The 21414-nt window shown below is 36.7% G+C and overlaps 2 protein-coding genes and 1 pseudogene across 2 annotated transcripts; all 3 read right to left on the reverse strand.

Annotated features, from left to right (window-relative positions):
* Positions 1-218: 218 nt before the first annotated feature.
* On the reverse strand, positions 219-1871 carry LOC135153005 (uncharacterized mitochondrial protein AtMg00810-like; annotated as a pseudogene).
* A 5371-nt stretch (positions 1872-7242) lies between these two features.
* On the reverse strand, positions 7243-12508 carry LOC108219902 (probable protein phosphatase 2C 80). Its single transcript, XM_017393486.2, has 5 exons — positions 12323-12508; positions 11381-11862; positions 10093-10417; positions 8779-8928; positions 7243-7671 (listed from the first exon to the last, which is right to left on the reverse strand). The coding sequence occupies exons 2-5, from the start codon at positions 11755-11757 to the stop codon at positions 7378-7380; spliced, it is 1146 nt and encodes a 381-aa protein (XP_017248975.1). The 5' UTR covers positions 11758-11862; positions 12323-12508; the 3' UTR covers positions 7243-7377.
* Positions 12509-14478: 1970 nt separating this feature from the next.
* On the reverse strand, positions 14479-17549 carry LOC108223837 (zinc finger protein GAI-ASSOCIATED FACTOR 1). Its single transcript, XM_017398274.2, has 4 exons — positions 16929-17549; positions 16329-16725; positions 16021-16238; positions 14479-15623 (listed from the first exon to the last, which is right to left on the reverse strand). Exons 1-4 carry the CDS (start codon positions 17062-17064, stop codon positions 14839-14841), a joined length of 1536 nt encoding a protein of 511 aa, XP_017253763.1. The 5' UTR covers positions 17065-17549; the 3' UTR covers positions 14479-14838.
* Positions 17550-21414: the final 3865 nt, after the last annotated feature.

A 21414-nucleotide genomic window follows, 5' to 3' on the forward strand; every position in this document is an offset into this window, starting at 1 on the left:
TGGACACCCGATGAACTTGCACCATTCCTCCTACTCGACCATCCCAATACTGCCTGGTCGAGGACTTCCCTTGCTGTGACATCCTAGCATACATGCTGTGAAAATTATAGTAACTGATGTGTATATTATATATAAGTAGTGAGCACAAGAATGAAACTTAGAAGGCAATGTAAGAGATAACACAGAACCCTTGTATTGCTGTTATAAAGCTTGAGAAATTACATGAGAAGAAGAACATATTTATACAGAAAATAACATGAAGTAAAGTCTATGCTAATGAATGTAGTGAACTGCTCAACCACAATATTGTTCACTGCTCAACTGTAGTGTTTAAGAGCTGGTGTTTTAATCTAGGAGTTGACATTGTGTCAATGTGAACTAGAGACTTTAACACCCCCCCCTCGAACTTAAGATGGTTGCAGAACCAACTTGAGTTTGGAAACGTAATTGCGAAAACTGCCGGGAGGTTGAGCTTTTGTAAAGATATCTGCGGTGTTATCTGCACTCGTGACACCATGTAAATGAACCGTGCCTTTGGCAGCTTGTTGACGAGTGAAATGACAATCGATCTCTATATGTTTAGTGCGCTCATGGAAGACGTCGTTGTGAGCAATGTCTATAGCACTTTTGCTGTCACAGTAAATAGAAGTGGCCAGAGAATGAGTTACACTCATATCTTCGAGTAACCATCGTAGCCAGATTAATTCCTGTGTGGTGTCAGCAAGAGCTCGATATTCAGACTCGGCACTTGATCGAGAAGCAAGAGATTGTTCTTACTACGCCAAGAAATAAGAGAGTTGCCAAGGAAGAAACAAAATCCAGTAGTGGAACATCTGGTAGTAGGATCACCGCCCCAATCAGCATCCGAGTAAGCATGTAACTCAAGTGGAGAGTCAAATGAATAATGTAATCCATAAAATATGGTGCCTTTAACATAACGAAGTATGTGAAGGACGGCTGTGAAGTGAGGAGTGCGGGGAGCTGCCATGAACTGACTTACAATATGCACTGCATGAGCAATATCTGGACGAGTGACAGTGAGATAAATTAAACTCCCAACCAATTGGCGATACAATGTAGGATTAGAAAGTAATTCACCATCTTCGACGTTAAGTTTAACCTCATAATCCAGAGGTGTAGAAACAATCTTAGTGTCACTGATTCCAGATTTCAACAAAAGATCAGATGCATACTTCACTTGTGAAAGAGAGTAGCATGTAGGGACTGAAGTAACCTCAAGACCCAAGAAGTAGCTTAATGAACCAATATCCTTCATCTCAAATTGCTGACTAAGAAATTGTTTAAGTTCAGAAATTCCCGCGTTGTCATCTCCAGTAATGATCATGTCATCGACATATAGAAGAAGTAAAACAATTCCTCGTTTTGATCGTCGAATGAAAAGGGCATGATCATATGGACTTGAAGAAAATCCCAATTGTTGAATTATTGTGCTGAATTTCTCGAACCAAGCTCGAGGTGCCTGCTTAAGACCATAAAGGGCTTTGTTAAGCTTGAACACTTGATTTGGAGAGTGGGAAAAACCTGGAGGTGGTTTAAGATAAACTTCCTCATGTAGGTCTCCATTAAGAAAAGCATTCTTGACATCCATTTGCCACATGTTCTAGTGTTTTGATGCTCCAACAGCTAGTAAACTTCGAACAGATGTGAGACGAGCAACTGGTGCAAAAGTTTCCTCGTAATCAATGCCATACTCTTGAGTAAAACCTCTAGCAACTAGACGAGCTTTATATCTGTCAATAGAGCCATCAGATTTGGTTTTAATTTTGTAGATCCATCGACAACTCACTGCAGTTTTACCAGGTGGCAAAGTTACCAAATCCCAAGTGTGAGTTCTATTTAAAGCATGAAGTTCCTCTTCCATTGCTTTCTGCCAAAGAGGGTTAACACTCGCCTCTCTATATGTTTGAGGCTCATGTAACGATTGTATAGCAGAATAAACATGATAATCAGTTAGTCTAACAGAAGGTTTTCTTACTCGAGTAGAGCGAACAGACTCCTCTGAAAGAGATGGATGAGTGGAAAGCTCAATATTAGAATCCTCAGACTGAACTTCTGTTGAGGGAACATTGGTAGTCGAAGATGGTTGAGTGAGCTCAATTGAAGGATCTCCTGAAAATGTGTTAGAAGATGTCGAAGAATCGATGTAATCATCTGTGGGATGTAAATCAACAAAAGGATCTGTAAAGTGAGAAATGCTGGTAGATGTGTCAGTTTTAAATTCTGACATAGATGAAAACATTTTGTGTTCCCAAAATGTCACATTACGAGAAACTCGTAGACGTTGAGAGATAGGATCCCAACAACGATATCCCTTTTGACCACTACCATAACCAATAGAACAACAGAGACGAGCACGTGGCTCTAGTTTAGTTCTTTCATGTGGAGGAAGAAGAACAAAACATGCAGAACCAAAAACCTTAAGAGAATCATATGACGGAGGTTCTTCATATAATTTTTCATAAGGAGATAAGTTATTTGTAACAGGAGAAGGGATCATATTGATTGTGTAAACAGCAGTTAATGCAGCTTCCCCCCAAAATGATTCTGGACAAGAAGAGGAAATGAGAAGAGCTCGAACTGTATCAAGAATGTGCCTATGTTTACGTTCAGCACGACCATTTTGTTGTGATGTGTAAGGACAAGAACTTTGTGCAAGAGTGCCATATGATGCCAAAAATTTATTGAGGTCTGATTCTTTATATTCTTTGACATTATCGGCACGAAAAAGCTTGATTTTCTTTTTGAACTGAGTGTGAATCATAGTGGCAAAATTTTTATAAGTTTCTCCTAATTCTGATCGATTTTTCAAAATATATATCCAAGTGTAACGGGAAAAATCATCAACGAATATCACATAGTATCTTGACCCTCCCATAGTTGGAGTTGGAGAAGGACCCCAAATATCAGAATGTATTAGATCAAAAGTAGCTGATGATTTTTCATAATGAATAGGAAAAGGAAGTACATGATGTTTTGCCAGTCTACATGAAACACAATCAATTGAGTCTGCATTAACACTACCTAGATGACCACTAGAATTAAGACTATGTAAACGAGAATGTGATGGATGACCTAACCGAGAATGCCAGATGTTGGTTGTAGTGGAAAAAGAACCAACTGGATGATTGGATGATGATTTTGGTGTAGGAAGATGAAGGGAAGTGAGCTCAAACAACCTTCCGCATCTACGCCCTGTCCCAAAGATCTGTCATGTCTGAGGATCCTGTACATGACAACCAGAAGAGGTAAAGATAATATCAAGACCAAGATCACATAGTTGACCGATGGAAACAAGATTAAGTGAAAGATTAGGAACGAAGTATGTGTCAGGAAGATTAAGATCTTCTGTAGATACAGTTCCAATATGTGTCACTTTCATGGTAGAACCATCAGCAGTTTGAATATTTGGAAGGGATGAACTCTGTGTTTTCATGGTAAATATGGATGAATCATTTGTCATATGATTACAACATGCAGAATCAAAATACCAAGAAGTACCTGAAGTGACAGAGAATGCAGTGGAGGGAGAGTTGGCTTTAAGTAAAACCTGTTTGAGCAAGGATTCTAGCTCACTAGTGGATGTGGTTGGAGATTCAGAAGTTGCGGCAGCGGAAGACTGAGTAAACTTGTTTGAATGGAATGATGGCTTTTTCTTACAAAACTGTATCGAGTAATGACCCTTTTGATGACAATGTTGACATGTATGATTACGCAGTGTTATGCAATCTTTTGTGACATGTCCATTCTGACGACAGAACCTGCAAAATGGTTTGTCAGAAGTAGGTACTGGAGGTACGGCAAGGACATTATCAATCACAGATTTGAATTTTCCAAGGCCAAGTCGAGTTTCCTCAGAAATAAGTTCAGCAACAGAACTTTCTAATGAGGGTAGTGGAACTCGATGAAGAAGGGCAGCTCTAACTGGTTCGAAATCCTGAGTGAGAGCCATAAGGAACTGGATGAGTCGTTGCTGGTCACGATATGTGTGATAAAGTGTAGCATCTTCTGTATGTAACCACTTTGGTTCAGATAATGTTAATTGATCCCAAAGTGATTGTATCTGTGAGAGAAAATCTGCAACTGGTTGACCAGGCTCCTGCTTTTGCTTGCTTAGTGAACTCATGATCTGATACTGGTGAGAAAGATCAGATGTAGTGTATCTTGATGCCAGTAAATCCCAAATTTCTTTTGCAGTGTCATAATTTCCAAACTGTAAATTAATTTTAGAAACTGAAGAGTTTCTAAAAAATGTGATAGCTTGGTGATTTTTGACATCCCATTCTTCAATGCGGTCCTTGAATTTTGAGTCGGCTTCATCTTTTTCTTTTGTTGGAATAGTGAAATCTCCGTTCACATACCGCCAAAGTCGTTTTCCTTTCAGAAAGCTACGCATAGCTTGAGACCAAGTTATATAATTCAAGCCATTCAAAATTGTTTGAATCGGTGAACTATTCTCTTTCTCCATGTCAATATAAGATAAGTGCAAGGACTAAAATGTAAAGTCTAAAGTGTGAAGGTTTAAAATGCAAGAGGTGGTAAACGCCAAGGTACTGACAAGTAATTTGCTAATATATGATAACAAAATCAAAACAGTATCAGGTTTATTGAGGTTACCCACTTCACCAGGGACGAGGATAGCGTGTTTCAAGGGGAACTCCTCGTCGTTTGATATCCCGCATGTCAAATCCAACGGCTCTAGTATTCCGACTAGCGTGTTGCGTATTCAAAACTCGTCCGAGTGGACATCCGAGTTGTACTGAGTCGACTCGGAGTGAGTTCGCCGAGTAAGGTGGATAGCAACGGTGATGGGGGTGTTAGTTTGGAGGAGTTTGGCGTGACTAGTTCGGCGTTTAGGCCGCCGTCATGTGACGCTGGTGGCGATTTGAGCTTGAACTGCGTTGGCGTCGACGTGGAGCCTGAGTTTATGTTCTACAGGAATCCGAGTGCCGGGTGTTTTGTGTATAGTTATATGTGGGTGGTGTTTCTGATGCCTCAAAGGAGTGTTTCTGTTGCTCAAGAGTTTGCTGACAAACTGTTCGTGGAAATGTCTCAAAGAGTCGACACACCAGAATTAATGAAGCACAGAAGAGCAGAAGTAATTGAGGTAAGAACTTTGCTCTGATACCATGTGAAAATTATAGTAACTGATGTGTATATTATGTATAAGTAGTGAGCACAAGAATGAAACTTAGAAGGCAATGTAAGAGATAACACAGAACCCTTGTATTGCATTTATAAAGCTTGAGAAATTACATGAGAAGAAGAACATATTTATACAGAAAATAACATGAAGTAAAGTCTATGCTAATGAATGTAGTGAACTGCTCAACCACAATATTGTTCACTGCTCAACTGTAGTGTTTAAGAGCTGGTGTTTTAATCTAGGAGTTGACATTGTGTCAATGTGAACTAGAGACTTTAACACATGCGCGTCTAGATTCACTATTTGTTGCGCAAAAACATCAGAGATGTGATTGAGAGCTCCACTTTTCAACATTTCCATAACAGCTGAAGACATGATGCCATTGTTGTTAAAGGAGGCTTTTTCATAAAGTTTACCCTTGCCTTTGAGAGATATTGTGCCAGATGAGGCATCAAAAGAATTTCCTTGCCCAGAGACCTCCAGGGAGTTAAGAGAGGGTTTTTGGAGGTTTATGCGGGAAGTAACATTTTCGATACCTGGAATCTGGAAATTTGAGAGACTCACATTCGCTGGATTTAGATGCTTCACAATTTTTTTGTCTGCCTGCGCAATGAAAGCATGAAAGAGGTCTAGAATAGTGCTATGATCCAATACTTGATTCACTATTGGAGAGTGAACCGGCTCCGGTGGAGGATCTGCATCCACCACTTCTCCCATGCCTAGGTTATCCATGACCTCAAAAGGCACAGCAACGCCTATGTCTCTCTCTAGAAAATGCTGAAGATTACCCAATGAGCGAGGGACTTCACCAAAAAAGGAGGCGTTTTCTAACTCATATTCTGGCAAGTAGTGAGCAGTTTGGTTTTGCTCAACAGGGATTCAAGACACAATTCTTGAGGACTTTTGTTCCTCAAAATTGTTTGCATACAGAGAGTTTAGCAGCAACATGGCCTCCTGGAGTTCCTTTGAAAACTGGATATCGTCTTGAAACCTGATAGTGTCGAAGATGAGCATGTTGTCTATCTCGAAATGAACTTTTTTATAGTCCAATTTGAGGCATTCGACTGCTGCAACCTGGAACGCCCACAGGATCGCTTGATTGCTTGACATGCCTGGCATTGGCCCCGAACCTCCCCATTGATTTTGTCCTGCCCTATTTCGAACAATCGCTCCGACACTCAGCTTGTTACCTACTCCCTCCGTCCCATTTAGATGTATACATTTGTATCGGGCACGGAGACTAAGAAAAGTGTATAAAGTAATGTAAAGTAATAAGAAAGAGAAAGAAAAGTAGGTAAAGTGGTGGGACCTATTAATATTTAAGTGATAGATTTAGAAAAGTAGATGAAGTTAGTGGATGAGTGGGATTTTTATATTATAAAAGTTTACTATTTTAGGAAAGTTTTGAAATGTATAGAATTGAATGGGACACCCCGAAAAGGAAAGTGTATAGAAATCAGAGGGACGGAGGGAGTATACCGTTAGGCATCTCCAACATTTGAATACGATCAAATTTCAATGAATACTAAATAATCTAAATTGAATAACTTCGGATTTTTAAACATCATTTAAAAATCCTAATTGAATATCAACAGATTTAATAATATAATTTAAAATCTTAATTTAATACCTCAATATTCTCATATACTTTTTAAAATCTTATCCGAATACACGCTGTGTTTCTCATTCGATGTTCCTACCCATTTCTAGTTGGCAGTGAGAGGCTCCTCCTGGGCTGTCAGGAGTCAGGCCCTTGTAACCCGTTAATCCACATTTGAATAGATCCAAGCAAATACGCAATACTAGCAAATACGCAATAGAAAAAGGGTGGAGAACTGGAGATAAGAGGAATAGAATTCCAGAATATATGGATTCTTCTTCTGTTGATTTAAGTTGAAACTTGAAACCAATCTTACTAGCTAGCTTCACATGCTTGCTTCAATTCTTGTAGAATGTTCACCACAATATTACAGACTATTCTTGGTAAGTTTTATATTAAACTCTTCTACAGACTAGACATAATGGCAAATACTGCTCCCGGAAAAGGCTCAAGATATTTGGTGCTCGGGAAAATCAAATATAACAAAGAACCATTGAAGATATTACCAACGGAAGCGGTTCTTTGCCATTTAGTAATAGCTTATTCTGGAATGAAACGACAAAAAACACTAGTATAAGAAACTACAACTATAACTTCATTCACTATTACTCTGCTAGTTGGTCGAGCTGTTAATATAAGAGACCACAACTGTAATGTCGTCAAGCTTCCCACCATAATATCGATACCCGGCTTCCTGAGCTGCTGTTGAGAATGGGGTTTGCCTATGTCTGTCTAGAGCCCTCTCTCGCGCCGAAGCTGCTAGTTTCTCAGATAGAGCCTCTGGATTTAAACCTTCTTGTGTCCCTTGAAGAACAATAGATGTTACCTCGTTATTGAATAGATTGTCAAATAAACCATCTGTCCCAGCAACAATCACATCTCCAGGTACCACAGGAATCATAAACACCTGGCAAGAATTATCATTAGATACATGAAACTTTAAACACACCTCCTCATCTAAATGTTAATAAAAAATTAACATTTATTATGCATTTTCTCAGGTCATATCTTACCGAGGCATTTTAAAACCTCTTTATACCTTTGATGATGCTAGAATAAATTTATACTTAAGGAGATTCAATTGAAAGATTACGATTAAAGAAGGCCAAAATACCTTATGTAGGTTTCCCAAAATAACAAAACTCTCAAAGCATCTCCAAGGGTAATATGTATAATGCTTTGCTATATTGATTGGCTAAAATGATCATGTAAATTTTTTGGTGAGGGGACCAATAAATACTCCAATGGGGTTATCTATAATTGTTCTTGTTTAAAATTATACCCAAGGGCTGGTTCGACAAATATAGCCAACGAAACATGGTTGGATATATTTTGCCAAGGGAATAGAGGGTTGGAGTTGTAGAATTTTTAGATGATATCTAAAAGACTCACCTAGATGACACATAGATGCCACCTAGATAATTTTAGCTAAGGGTTTTTTCATTGGAGATGTTGTTATGTAACCTACTATTTACTTTTGGACCTGTACTTCTTTATAGTCTGTTCATTTTTACCTGTAACACCTCTGACTAAGTTCGTTGAATTCTTATAATATATCAGTGCATTGCAAAGTTACTTTTTAGAATTTTTTTTGATGTATAATACTGCAACTAAAAGATTTCCTCCAACGACACATAATATGCACTTTTTGTTGAATTGATGTGAAAGAGGATGCTAGAAGTACAAATAAGCAATCATACATGTGCTAAATATATAGTAAAACATAAGGGTTCTAGTCTGGAGATGCAATGATTAAGCATGAAAGTGCGAAGATTTGTTAACCATCCAATAATTACATAACCAGAGAGGTTTAAACTTAATATCCGATATTCTGTGGGCTGGATGGGTATGCTGGATAGATTGTTTGTTACCAGATTGCGGATGAAGCAGTGACTGATTGATATTCCAGGTTGCTCTTCTATACAGTTGTAACTATTTAGGCAGCAAAGTTTTACGCATCTAAGTTTAGGTAAAAGACACAAGTAACACCAGGAGCAAAGCTTTGTTTACTGACCTGGCCAGAACTTGGTTGATCACCTCTGGTACTACACTCCAGCTGATATGTGAAATTAAAACCATGCTGCTGCACAGGGGACTCGAAGACGGTGCAGCCATCTCTAACTATGATGAATCCACTGTCACCAAGATTAATAGCATGTATACCCTGCTTAAAGCAAGGACAAAAATGTTAGCTAAACTTGGTAACAAGTATTAATGACTTGACAAGTTGCACATTTTGAAACTTAAAAACCAAATGTATGGTAGGGTTGACTTTGTGGACAGCTTAAACCTGGTTAAGGTTTTAGAACAAAAGCTTCTAAAATACAGATTTAATTACATAAGATCATTACATACCCATAGGATGCAAAGTATAACTTACTTTTTCGACATAAACAAATGGGGGTAAATCAGATTTTACCCTAAAATGCTTTGATGAAGTAAGCCTTAAGGTTGACCTTGACACAATTGGCCTTGAGCAATATCTAAATTTTTAATTTAAATGCTGAGTTTAGATCAACAAAAAATTTCATCCATCCAGGTCTGATCAATTTTCTTTCATATTGAGGGTATCATAATATGTTCTCTTTGGGTTCGGAAGTATGTATATTGGATACTAGGCCAATCGGACTCAACACTTATTCCCAAGACACTTCCTTTGTGTCTGACACTTTGACCGACTGAAATGTATGATAAATATGAGTTGAACTTAAGTTGAAAAATAAAAAATCGACTAAGAAAAGAGGAAAATCTACACGGGTAAGTAGTTGAATCTACACTATTTTCCAAATTGTAAAAGGAATGTTGCATGTTCAAAGGGGTGGCAATTTCGGGTAATGAATTCAGTTCCAGTCGGGTTGTCTTACCCAATCTTGTTTTTGGGTCAACCCGAAACGTGTTGAAAATTTTAACCTAAACCTGAAAATGGTGAAAATTTCAACCAGTTCTGTACTTGATCAACCGAAAATGACCCGTTTTCATCCGAAATTTATTGAAAATTAATTTCGTTTATTATATAAAATATGTTTATTATAATAAATTAAAAGATAAATATAATAATTTAATGACATCATATGTGAATAAATTTGTCTAAATAATATATAAATATATCACAGATGTATGTAATTATGCAATGTAAATTCATATATTGTACATAATATGTTATACATATATGCAAAATTTGGGTCGGGTTCGGGTACTTTGGGTCAACCCAAACTCGACTCGGTTTTTCAGGTATAAAATTACCCAACCCGGAATATAAAAACCCCGAACCTAATTCGTACTTTTTGCCAGCCCTACATGTGGGGTTGATCAAAGAAAATAGAATAACCTCGTCTTTAAGGTATATGATGCAGGCTGTTGAGGATCCTTTGGCCTTGGTAGCAGAATGTGCTCTAGTCAACACCCTAGCAGGATCAATGCTATCCTTAGGATCATCTAGTATTGCTCGCACTGAATTGGACATGAGTTCACGGGCATATAGTCCAGCATTAACTCCCACATCTGCCCAGCCACCAACACCATCCGCAACACCAATCACTTGCTCATTCACACATATGAAATGAGCATCCTCTCCACCTGTTTCTTCCTTATCCGGATGTGGCAGGTAACATGATCCAGAAAGCAGTTTCAATTTTCTCTCTGCTATATCGTATCTGCATTTAAAATAAGTTTCAGTTAGTTAGCACCATAATGACCACAGAACGGATTAAGGAAATGCTTCAATTTCCATGTTATGATGTAATTCACAAGTATAATTTACTACAGCCTGCAGGAGAAAATTTGGAATGTAAGAAACCATATATAGAAAGCCTTAAGATCCAAACAACATATAATTCCCAGTATTATCTTATATAACATACACCACATTTATACAGATGTACACCATTATCCATTTTGAAAGAAAAACCGGTTTCTCTGAATTTTTCTGGTCAATTTGACGAAAAAAAAATATTATTGCTATTTTGAATTTTAAATTAAATTTTACAATAAATTATGTGCAGTTTCGGGAAATATTTTGATATTTGTGTGTGAGTGTGTTCTATGTACTTAATTGCACTACATAAGCCAAAACGAGAGTATACTTTATTGAAATAAACAAATCAGTTATCACTGAAAATTAATCACCACCGGCCCAAAGAAAAAAAAACTGCAGTTTGCATCTTAAGGATCAATGGTAAACATAAAGCAAGAAACGATTACAACTTGGTCTATAAGTGTGTTGCGGTGTCCATGATAACTGATTCTAATTTTAAGGCATCTAGGATGCAGTGAAGTAAAAACAAAAAAGTTTTAAGGTATTGGCACAATCTCAAAGAATTGACAAATTAACATCTTAAAGGGATATTATTTACAGGAGGATCCTTCTGCATGTACTAATCGGCCGAGCTTAAAGGAAATGTATATCAAGGTCAGTAAATATTATACTGGAAAACAACACACGCCAATTAGTACCTAAATTCATGTTGCTAACGGAAACATTCATCCTTACTATATCTGCATTGAAAACATAATATACAAATTTCTTTTTCTTTCTTATTTTAATGTTCGTATTTCGTTATGACAATTGGTACCACAATTAGAAAACATATGGTAGAGTATTACTTAAAGTGACATACTGATCAGCTGAGACTGTAGTAGTTGCAAGTTGCTCGTCACATGACAGTCCATTCACTGTCATATCTGGAACAAATTCATCTGAGTAACATGGTGAAGAGGAGGCATGGCAATTTTTTGGAGAAGTGTCAAAAGCTGGATTGAAGCTAAAAGACCTCTGTGTAACATCAAATATAAAGTACCCGTGTTGCATAGGACGGTGGTTGTATGGTTCTCTACTTTTCAGTCTCATGCTCGATCTTTGGAAACTCCTACAACCAATTCTATCGCTATAACAAACCCCAATAGGCTTCACGAAATTTGCAACATTTCCACAACTCGACACTAAGCTATCCACCATGAGATCTCCCGATGCAGTAGCGGAGCCAGAAGCAGCCATTACAAATCTCCACTGTGAGCGTCCCTTTAAATTATGTTAAAAATTATCACAAGCCTTGGATCGACTATCGCCACAGAATCAAGAATGCCCAAGCAGCAAACTTGGCTGTCCAATCAAAGATTACACAAAATTATAACGCAGACCAAGTTGCAATCCTACACTTCTTCCGAATCTCAAAATGAATGCACCATTCAGTTTAAATACATCCCCTGAAGTCATTTCATCCCTTTATACCAAAACCAAAACCATCCATACACATTTTCTTGGGTCTAAGTACATAAAATTAATTATAAAAAAGAAAAAAAAAATAAACAATACAACTATATACACAAGCTAGCACAAAGCTCATAAGTTTGCAAGCATCTATGTTGTAACAGAATTCATCTGCAATGTAAAGTAACAAGCAATAAACATCAGAAGTGCCCTTTATTCATTCTCACAAAGCAGATAAACTGACATAAAACTCAAATTGAATAAGCCCAACAATCACAGAATAAATACCACAAAAAAACATAATTCCAAGTCAAAAAGCTTAACTAAAAAATGGGATTTTTATGAAAAATACCTGCTGGGCTGGGGCTAAAAAACCTTATCTGTGCCTGGGTGTCTTTGTAATGGCAGCAAAACAAGAAGAAGCAGAGAGTTGGTTTATCTACCAGTTAAATTCTTATTTTCTTTCAAAAAAATAAATAAATATAGTAGATATTACACACGAGTGTGTGTGTATATATACTTATGTTGTCGTAATAGGAAGGGGCCGTTTGGGCAAGCTTAAAAGAAGTGATTTCTTGTTTAAACTACAGAAGTGGAGCAAAAGTGAGAAGTAAATAAGTGAATAAAGTGTTTGGAAAAGAAGCAGAAGCTGTGAAAGAGAAGCTAGGATTCTCAGCTTCTTAAAATGCTTCTACTTCTTTACACAAACGGGTCAAGAAAAGCAGAAGGCAAAAGTAGAAGCCGCTTCTTGTAAACAAACAGGGCCGAAGAGTAGTTCAAGTCACTCTCGGCTTCTTCCTACTTGCCTTCAACTTTACCGCTCCTCTGCAATCCCGACAAATTAGCTAAATATGCCGTGGCATCATTTTTTCTACTACAATCTCTGTTGCAGATATCCTTTGTTTATTTAAAAATTTCTGACTTATTAATTATGTTCTGATCCAATTTTATTCAAAAAATATATTTTTTTTGATTCAACTGAATATTATTAATTTACAAAAAAAATTAATAAATTCTCGAAAAATTCTAAATCGGTAGATCAATTTCTGAATATTATGATCACGGGTTTATAATAGATTAGTATTGTAGATCTCATAGAAATATGTCTTAAATTATGATTTTTTTTATTAAAATAATAATATAAGGCACTTATTTTTCAGAGTTAAGGGTTTATTTCTGGAAAAAGTATGTAAGACTTTGGGGTTTTTTTTATATAAGTTCTTAATTATTTTTTTTCAAATAACAAATATGAAATATCTTTTCAAGATTATATTCAAAAAAATTTAAAAAAGTTATTTCTTCATAGTTTATTTTTCATAATTAAGTGTTACCAAACGAACACAACATATTACTTTGTTTAACCAAAAAAATAGGGGTGATTATTTATAGATTAATGTTGTCAGTTTTCATTTATTTAAATAAAAGCAAGCCAGAGTAATCAACCTGAACATAATTAACATAATCGCGGTGGCCGAGTAAAAAAATCCCCCCTATCGGCCGTTGACCAACTTTGGGTTGACTTGACAATTCTTATAAAACACTACTCCAAGATTACGTTACTCCTACAAAGGTGCCCCCTGTTTTGAAGTCAGTGTTCTCTAGAAGCTGCAATTAAAAATAAAATAAAATAAATCAGGAACTTGTATTTTGAACACCATTGTGTTTAACGTAAATGTCTCCGACTTTAAATAAATATTTTCTGTCAGGCTGATCTTTTGACTTATAGTTGCGCGGACTATGTGAAAATTTAAATTTGTATTACCAACAATGTTGTTCCATGGCTGTGCTAACGAGAGCGCAGTATGATAATCCAAAGAAGTGGAAACAACATTAGGACATTGTTTGCTCCTACGAGTCAAAAAAGCACAAAACTAAAAACATGGCATGTTTGAATTTTCAAACAAGATAAAGATAAAGATGCCTGGACAGTCAGATTCTGTGACATTGCATTTCTACTCCTTTCAGTCACCAAGTTTCACGTCTAACGATTCTACTTCTTTTTGCTGGACATGATTCTCATTCTCATAGAGTATGATTTATAACTCACAATTCACACACTACGGGCCGTTTCGTTTGGTTGAGTATAAATTAAGTGTTTTTTGATTAAAACAAAAAAAGTGAAGTACAAGTTAAGATTTATAAGTAATTAAAGTGTGTGTGAAAGAAGTAGAAGCTCTGGGAAAAAAAGATAGCATTTGTAACTTCTAAAAAGTGTTTAAGCTTTTTTATACAAACGGGTCCACAAAAGCAAAAGCCAACTTTTTTTTTAAAAGAAGTACTTATCTCCCATTCCCAAACAGGCACTACATCTACCATTAAACAAGAATCTACATCCATATCATATTCAAAAATATGACTAAAACCTGAAAGTTTATGTAAAACAAACAAACAGGCAGCTTTTCAGCATCATGTTTGAGCGTTCGGTTTGAACAGTTGTATCTGAGACCTTGTTGGCGCCCTATTTTATCATCCCGGACCGAAGATAGGCCCGATGACTGTTCTACATAATAGTCATCAATACCAGAACTTTTGTATATACAGAAAGAACTTGCATACAGAGATTACAGATCATACATAAGTATTGCTTATGTTTATGGTAATATCTAAAGCTCGCAACCAATTTTGTATAGTAGAACTGCATCAAGTGGCACAACGTTACATAAAGTAAGAAAAACTAATTGGAATAAACTTCTACAATAACATGATCCCCCGGTGAAGAACTTAAAATGACTCAACCGGCTCTGTGCTCGCTTTGATTCAAGGCATTATCATGAAATGAAATATCTTACCAAATCTAGTTGTGCTATTTCATGATCCAAAGTGCAAATCACTGATGCATTTTGCCACTTTGATCAATTCTCAGTTTTGTCAGGAGCTCCTCCCATATTTTTCTCCTGAATATTCTGCAGTTCCAAATGAAGTTGATGCATCAAGGCCACCACCAATAGATGTCATCAGAGCCGATAGCTCACCAGTTGGTCCACCACCAGCAGCCATTCCCAACCCCAGTAGATCAAGAGTAGTGTACTTCGGATCAAATACAGATGGAGTTCCCATCATTAATTCTTTTAAACCTGATCCTCCATCATATGGCAGACCAAGTCCTAGTCCTGCAGCCAATGATGCACTCCCCGACTCAAATTGTTGTCCATTCCAGTGTTGCTGCCCAGCGGAAGATGAAGAAGAAACAACTCCAAGCCCCCTGAGTAAGGATGCATTTGTGGCGGTTGCACCCATTTGAGCTGCTTTCTGCAGTAATGCAGTTGCAGACATTGCTGGTTGTGGTGGCAGGGCATACTGCCGACACTCTTGCCCTGCAGTCCCAAAGATGGATGACCCGTGATTGGTCGCGAGGCTAAGGGAAGTTGGTTCTATTGATAAGGATGGTCCCATATCATGCATAGGATCAGCTTGAGCCGTAGCATGAATAAAATCAGTAAATCCAGTTGCTTGAGACTGCATACTTCCAGACGCTGTAGATGAAGCAAACAAGCTGGCGAAAACGGTACTTCTTGTACTCCCATTGCTGCTTGAACTGCTAATACTGCTACAGCTTCCAGTCAAGCTTGCCACCTGAACCACTGTCGGTGTATCATCTAAGATCTGTGTTGATTTCGAAACAGGATTTTCTTGTAACTGTGCTGAATCGATAGCTAAATAAGAAATAGGCAAATGGTTAATTACCTTCAGCAAAGGAAGTTAACTTTTTCGTCAACAAATAATTAGTTGAAGGTAAAAGAGAGTTCCCCTTCTACCAATATCTGCTTATTAGCTTACACCAACAAATATAAAACCATCTGGGAAACCATGTTTCTCATATTATTTGTTTGCCCAAATTTGAACAAGTTGGTGTAAACTAGTACTATAAACATATGAAGACAAAACAGGTAGCAGACAAAATAGCTCTCCAACATCAAGCTCAAAGACAATGAAACAGAATTTGTTGGTCACCAAATAAACCTGGACCCAACATAACTCTATTATAGATTAATAGCAATAAATTATAGCAATCTACAGTCACCAAAAAAATCGGGTCCGGGATCAAATCACCTGCAGTTTGATCAGGCAAACCCATAGATGTCGCAGCACTTGAGGTGGGAACTGAAGGCGGGGATGACGGCTGCTGCGGCGGCAGCGGCGATGGTGGTGATGCATCAACAGTTTGAGGTTCAGGTTCTTCTTCCACGCTGGGAGGTGCAACTGGTTCTTTAGCACTCTCCACAGCTAAAGCATCGCAGAATGCCCTGTGCGTGATGAAACTATCTCTTCTGCAAATAATGACGGCAACAGAAATTCTACTTCAGAAACAACAAAACACACAACAAACAAGGACAAAAATATATAAATGAGGAGTTGACCTAGAAAACAAAGTCCCACAGTCACATTTATACTCTCTGGTTCCACAAATCTTCGAGTGAGCTTTCCAATCAGATTGAACAGCATACTTCTTCGAGCATTTTTCACATTTCCACTTCTTCTCACCGTGCTTCCTAAAATAATGCTTCTTTATCCCCGTAAGATCACCCAATGCTCGAGAAGGATCGTGATGAATACATGACTCCTCAGGACAAACATAGACTCGCTTACGAATCTCTTTACTTGACCTCTGCCTTAACTTCCATGGAAGATTATGTCCCCTTCTGTGAAGCTGCAAATTCTGATCACGCTGAAACCCTTTATTACAAATTTCACAGACAAACCGATTTGTAGCCATCAAAGTCTTTGGTGACAAAGCAATAACCTCTGCATCAGGATCTGCTTGCACACAATAAAAATCAAATAAATTCCCATTTTACTCCCCTTATTGCTATTGCCAAATCATTCTAGCTCAACCAACTTCAAAATCAACAGATCTTTACAACTACCACTATTAACCATACTTTCAAACATACAAAATCAACACAGCTTACACAAACATAACACACACAAAAATCATCGAGTTGGGTCAAAAAGCTCACCAGGCATTCCAGGTAAATTCCGCTTCTTCTTCTCGGCTTTCGGGGGAGGCATTTGATCACCTGAAGACAATACACTAGCATCACCAGAAGCAGTTGTATCATTCACGGCAGCAGAGCTATCTATAATTTCAGGCATGACAAGTATTCTTGAAAGCTACCAAACAAAAGTATACAGCATTTAAGTTGCACAATTATTGGGGGTAAAGATATATCTAGGGTTTCAACTTCAAAGCTTTATTATCTTACATCCACCAGTCAATCTTGAATTTTTGTGACCCCACCTAACAGCTATCTATAATCAACTTCTGACCAAAACCCAGATAAAGAAACACCATATTTAAGAATACCCACATCTCAAAATCACTTCTTTCTTAACTTCAAGCCTGGCTTGAATTCCGATTAGCCGGAAATGATCTCCGGTGAGCACTGTAATAAAGGAGAGCTGTTGAGAGAGATCCTGAGGCTCAAAATCTATGTACATGTACTGTACTGATTTGAAACAGTGGAGATTAGAATAGGAAAGCTTATTGTATGTGGAAGCTAAAAATGGATGAGATGGGTTTAGAGCATCATATTAAACTTTTTCTAATTTGTCTGCTAAGCAATAAATAAAGTGGGAAAGTTCATATGGTCCACGTCTCAGCTTCAAATACAGATTTACTGTTTTTTAATCATGGTTGAGTTTTACTCATTTTTGCTAATTTGACATTGTCTTTTCGAATTTTAAAACAAGTTTGTTTTGTTTGATATTTTGATTTAACATTGTTGAGTTAAATTGAGACGCAGTGACTGTTTATTTTTTACTTTATTTTTGTGGACAAGTTCCATGAGTTTGGACCTTGGACAGAAACTTTGTTGAGAGTTAAACTGGGAGGGTGAAAGTGCTAATGACGTATTTTTCTTAAGGTAAATGTTATATTCATAGCAAATTTTTATATCCAGAGCTGAAAAGGTATGAAAAAACGAAATTATCTTTCACATTATTTTTTTTCTTTTGGCGTTGTTGTGTATATACGGGGTCAGTTTTTCTTTTCATGTTGGTTTTTTCTGGATATTAAAAAATTTCTCTGAATATAACATTTTTCTTTCCTTAACAATAAATTTATTGATTTATAAATTTTTATATCAAATCATTTATAAATTAATAAATTTATTCTAATTAATAAACTAAAAATTAATTAAATTATTTTTGAGTTATAAATAACTATCACTTAAAATATTTTAGTAACTCTTATAAACTTGGTCCAAGAAAGGTCCAATCAGAATGTTTAACAGTTTTAAAAATGTTGTTGACCTGCGAGGCTCTTTATTAACGCTGGATATATTTTACATATTCTGGAATCAGAAAAAATAAATAAAAAATAATTAAAAATAAGAAGCCGGCAATCCATGTCCCACCCTTTATCATCACATGCATTGACTTGGATTCTAACTAGATTAGTTAATTAAGTAATGGGTGTTAATGAGTTGAACCTGAAAAAAGCTTAATTAAAAAGAAGGGAAATTGCTAAAAAAGGGACCTGCGAAGCTAATTAAAAATCATCAGATTCTTGTGCTTTCACAGGGGGTAAGGACCCCTCCATAGATCTTGCCGACTACAAAGACTCCTTTCCTTTAGTGTGTTTTAGATTTGGCATTTGGGTGCCAAAGAGGCAAAGACCAAAGTGTTGGTAAGGCCAGCATTCAAGGTCTTGGATTTTTATGTTTTGAAGTTAAGATCTGGCAAGTTGTATCAAGAGTTTTTTAGCATTATACATTGTAGTTTATGGTGAAAATAGTTTACAAACTTGTTATGCTCTTGTTAAGAAGAGCTTACACCACTGATCCCTTTTCTGTTTGATCTTGTTAACAAAAACTTGCAACAGATGTGTTAAGCGAGGATGTCAAGTTCTAGTGTGTCTATAAGCACACAATAACAATCACTTTCTCTTTAGGTGGTAAAATTCTGTGGGTTTAATCTCATTAATAATGTGGACAAACCTTTGGATCTCAGCATACATACACTAAATCATACAAAAGGAGTTCAAAGGTCTTGCAATGGCCGGTACAGGTTTCCAGCATAACTAATAATTCTTCCCCTGTGGCCTGCTACTAATTTCTCACAAGTCATAGGACCACTGAATTTTAGCACTCTCATGTTTTAACAATGGTCTGTCACCCGTTAGACCCTGGTATATTTTGTTAGAAATTGAAGTAGCTTTTGTCTGCAACCATTGACCGGTATTAATTCATGCACACTGAAGCTACAAGATCTTTTTTCTACTTAATGTTGTTATGGAGAACTCTCATCACAGTCTAGGCAACGATGTCACATTGCCAGGATTATGCTTGGTCACTAAAATAGAATTTGAAGGTATATGAAAATGTGATCCCTAAAAATCAATAATAGAACAGAATTTTACTTCCAACATGAAAGGCATTAAAAATTAATCAAATTCGACATGCTTACACATTTGAGGTCAACAGGTACACCAGAGTGAAGTTTTGACAAGTACGAGCAATAATTGCAGACTAGAAGTAGCCACCAGTATTTGGATTAACAAGTCTTAGATTTCCCCAGAACTGCCTGAGATGGCAAGTTTAGAAAAAAACAATTTCATCGTTGAGCTCTTTAAGTAGCGATAAATGGAGCTGGAGCATAAAGAATTTACCAATACAATTGCACATATTACCATTTATATTTGACTAATCAAGCCTAACATGTCCTACAACATTTTAGCATCACTCTTACTCAATCAAGGATGCAAATGAGAATTTTGGAGTGGTCAAAAAACATTTGTATGCAGCAGGCCGGTGAGTTGAGATGTATGCAGACTTTATATCTTCTGCTAGGAGTAAAAAGGTTGATTCCATAAAGACACTTGACTTTAAAAAAATATGTTTGAAAGTTCTAAAATATGATGAAAATTTTAAAAATCTTGAATAAATATAAATTAGTAGCCCTTTAAGATCTACAACCTCCTTTAGAAATTGCAGCAATAAACTATTCCAGACCCCTAGTTCTGCTAGGTTTCGGAAGCAATTTTTGTCTTCCATAACTCTTAGGTTGTGTTCACTTGGATGGAACGGAATGAGGGGAGAATGGAATGAGGGTAGAATGGAGATTCTGCTATCCAAAAGATACAGTGTCGATCTGAAGAAACTTTCTAGGACATAAATAATAAGAAACTTTTTCCTAAACTAAACATATGCTGCACCAAACTACACAACAAAGTATCTACCAGAACTACCTACTAATGCAGAAAACGTTTACTAAAATTTGAACGACAGTGATGGTCTTTAAGATTATCTTTCTTACTTTTTATTATGCAAAAACCGAATTTGAAACATGAATGGTAAATAATAAGAGACAAAACCAGTCGCCTCCTTCTATTCCCAGACAGAAAAGGAAAATCCAAAGTTTGGAAGAGAAATTTGGTAAAATGAGATTTACTTGGACAAAATTACCAAGACCTTCCAGCTCAAAAGTAGTCAATTACTGGTATAAATGGCACTTATGCGTATAAAATTCAGCTAACATATCCCAAAGCATTTTAGCAGATCTCTTCTCGGTACAAGTGGTTCTGATTCAAAGAATGAAAGCATCGTCAGACCGACACACACTCATCAACAAGAAGACACAATTCGAAGATTTTTAGAATTTGTATTTATATCACGAATGTGGAAGCCCAGATCACCAAAACTTGGACATCAATCATTTTCTCATCAGTTTTTCATAATATTTTTATTCATCCAAACACTAAAGATAATTGGTAAACAAACACTTCCACTATTTTTCAAGATGCATATACAGAATCTACTTGTGAGTGTATATAGATAAGACATGCTCGAAATTCAAAACAATTCTCTCCTTATTACAAAATATTAAGATGGAAATTGAACTCTAAGGCAACAAAGAGACCATACATAAATGATAAAACCCAATGGAGAGCGAGTGAACAGAAGACTTGTTGGGACATGGAAATCTAGGCGTAAGCATCAGGGTTTTGGAGAAGGTAGGCTTCGACAACTTTGTACATCATCAGTATCTTTTCTTTGCCTGCTTTGATGTCCTCTTCCTTGAGCATAAAACCCCCATCAGTGTAGTACTTGCTTGTCACCCAACATTAGAAATGGAACATATATTCTGATGTTTGTCCATTTTGATCAGCCAAGACCAAGAGATTAATCAGATTAAGCAATACAGTTATTATTCTGAAGTCTATAGATCATGCCACAAAAGCACAGAGGTAAAGAGCAAAGACACCCTTTGGTACCTAATAAATTGTTCGTCTTATATTTTTTGTTTAATTTAATAGTAGACGTGGGACAAATTTTGGGATCTCAGCATACTGGAAAAATCATACAAAAGGAGTTCAAAGGTTTTACAATGCTTGCTTGATAAATAATTATTTTTTGGAAGTAGTTACTACATATTATACTCTTACAGGAATTCCAGCCTTAGTGATTAATCCCCTGTGGCCTGCTTCTAGTTTCTCATAAGTCA

Source organism: Daucus carota, chromosome 5, assembly GCF_001625215.2.
Source record: "Daucus carota subsp. sativus chromosome 5, DH1 v3.0, whole genome shotgun sequence".
Taxonomy (NCBI): domain Eukaryota; kingdom Viridiplantae; phylum Streptophyta; class Magnoliopsida; order Apiales; family Apiaceae; genus Daucus; species Daucus carota.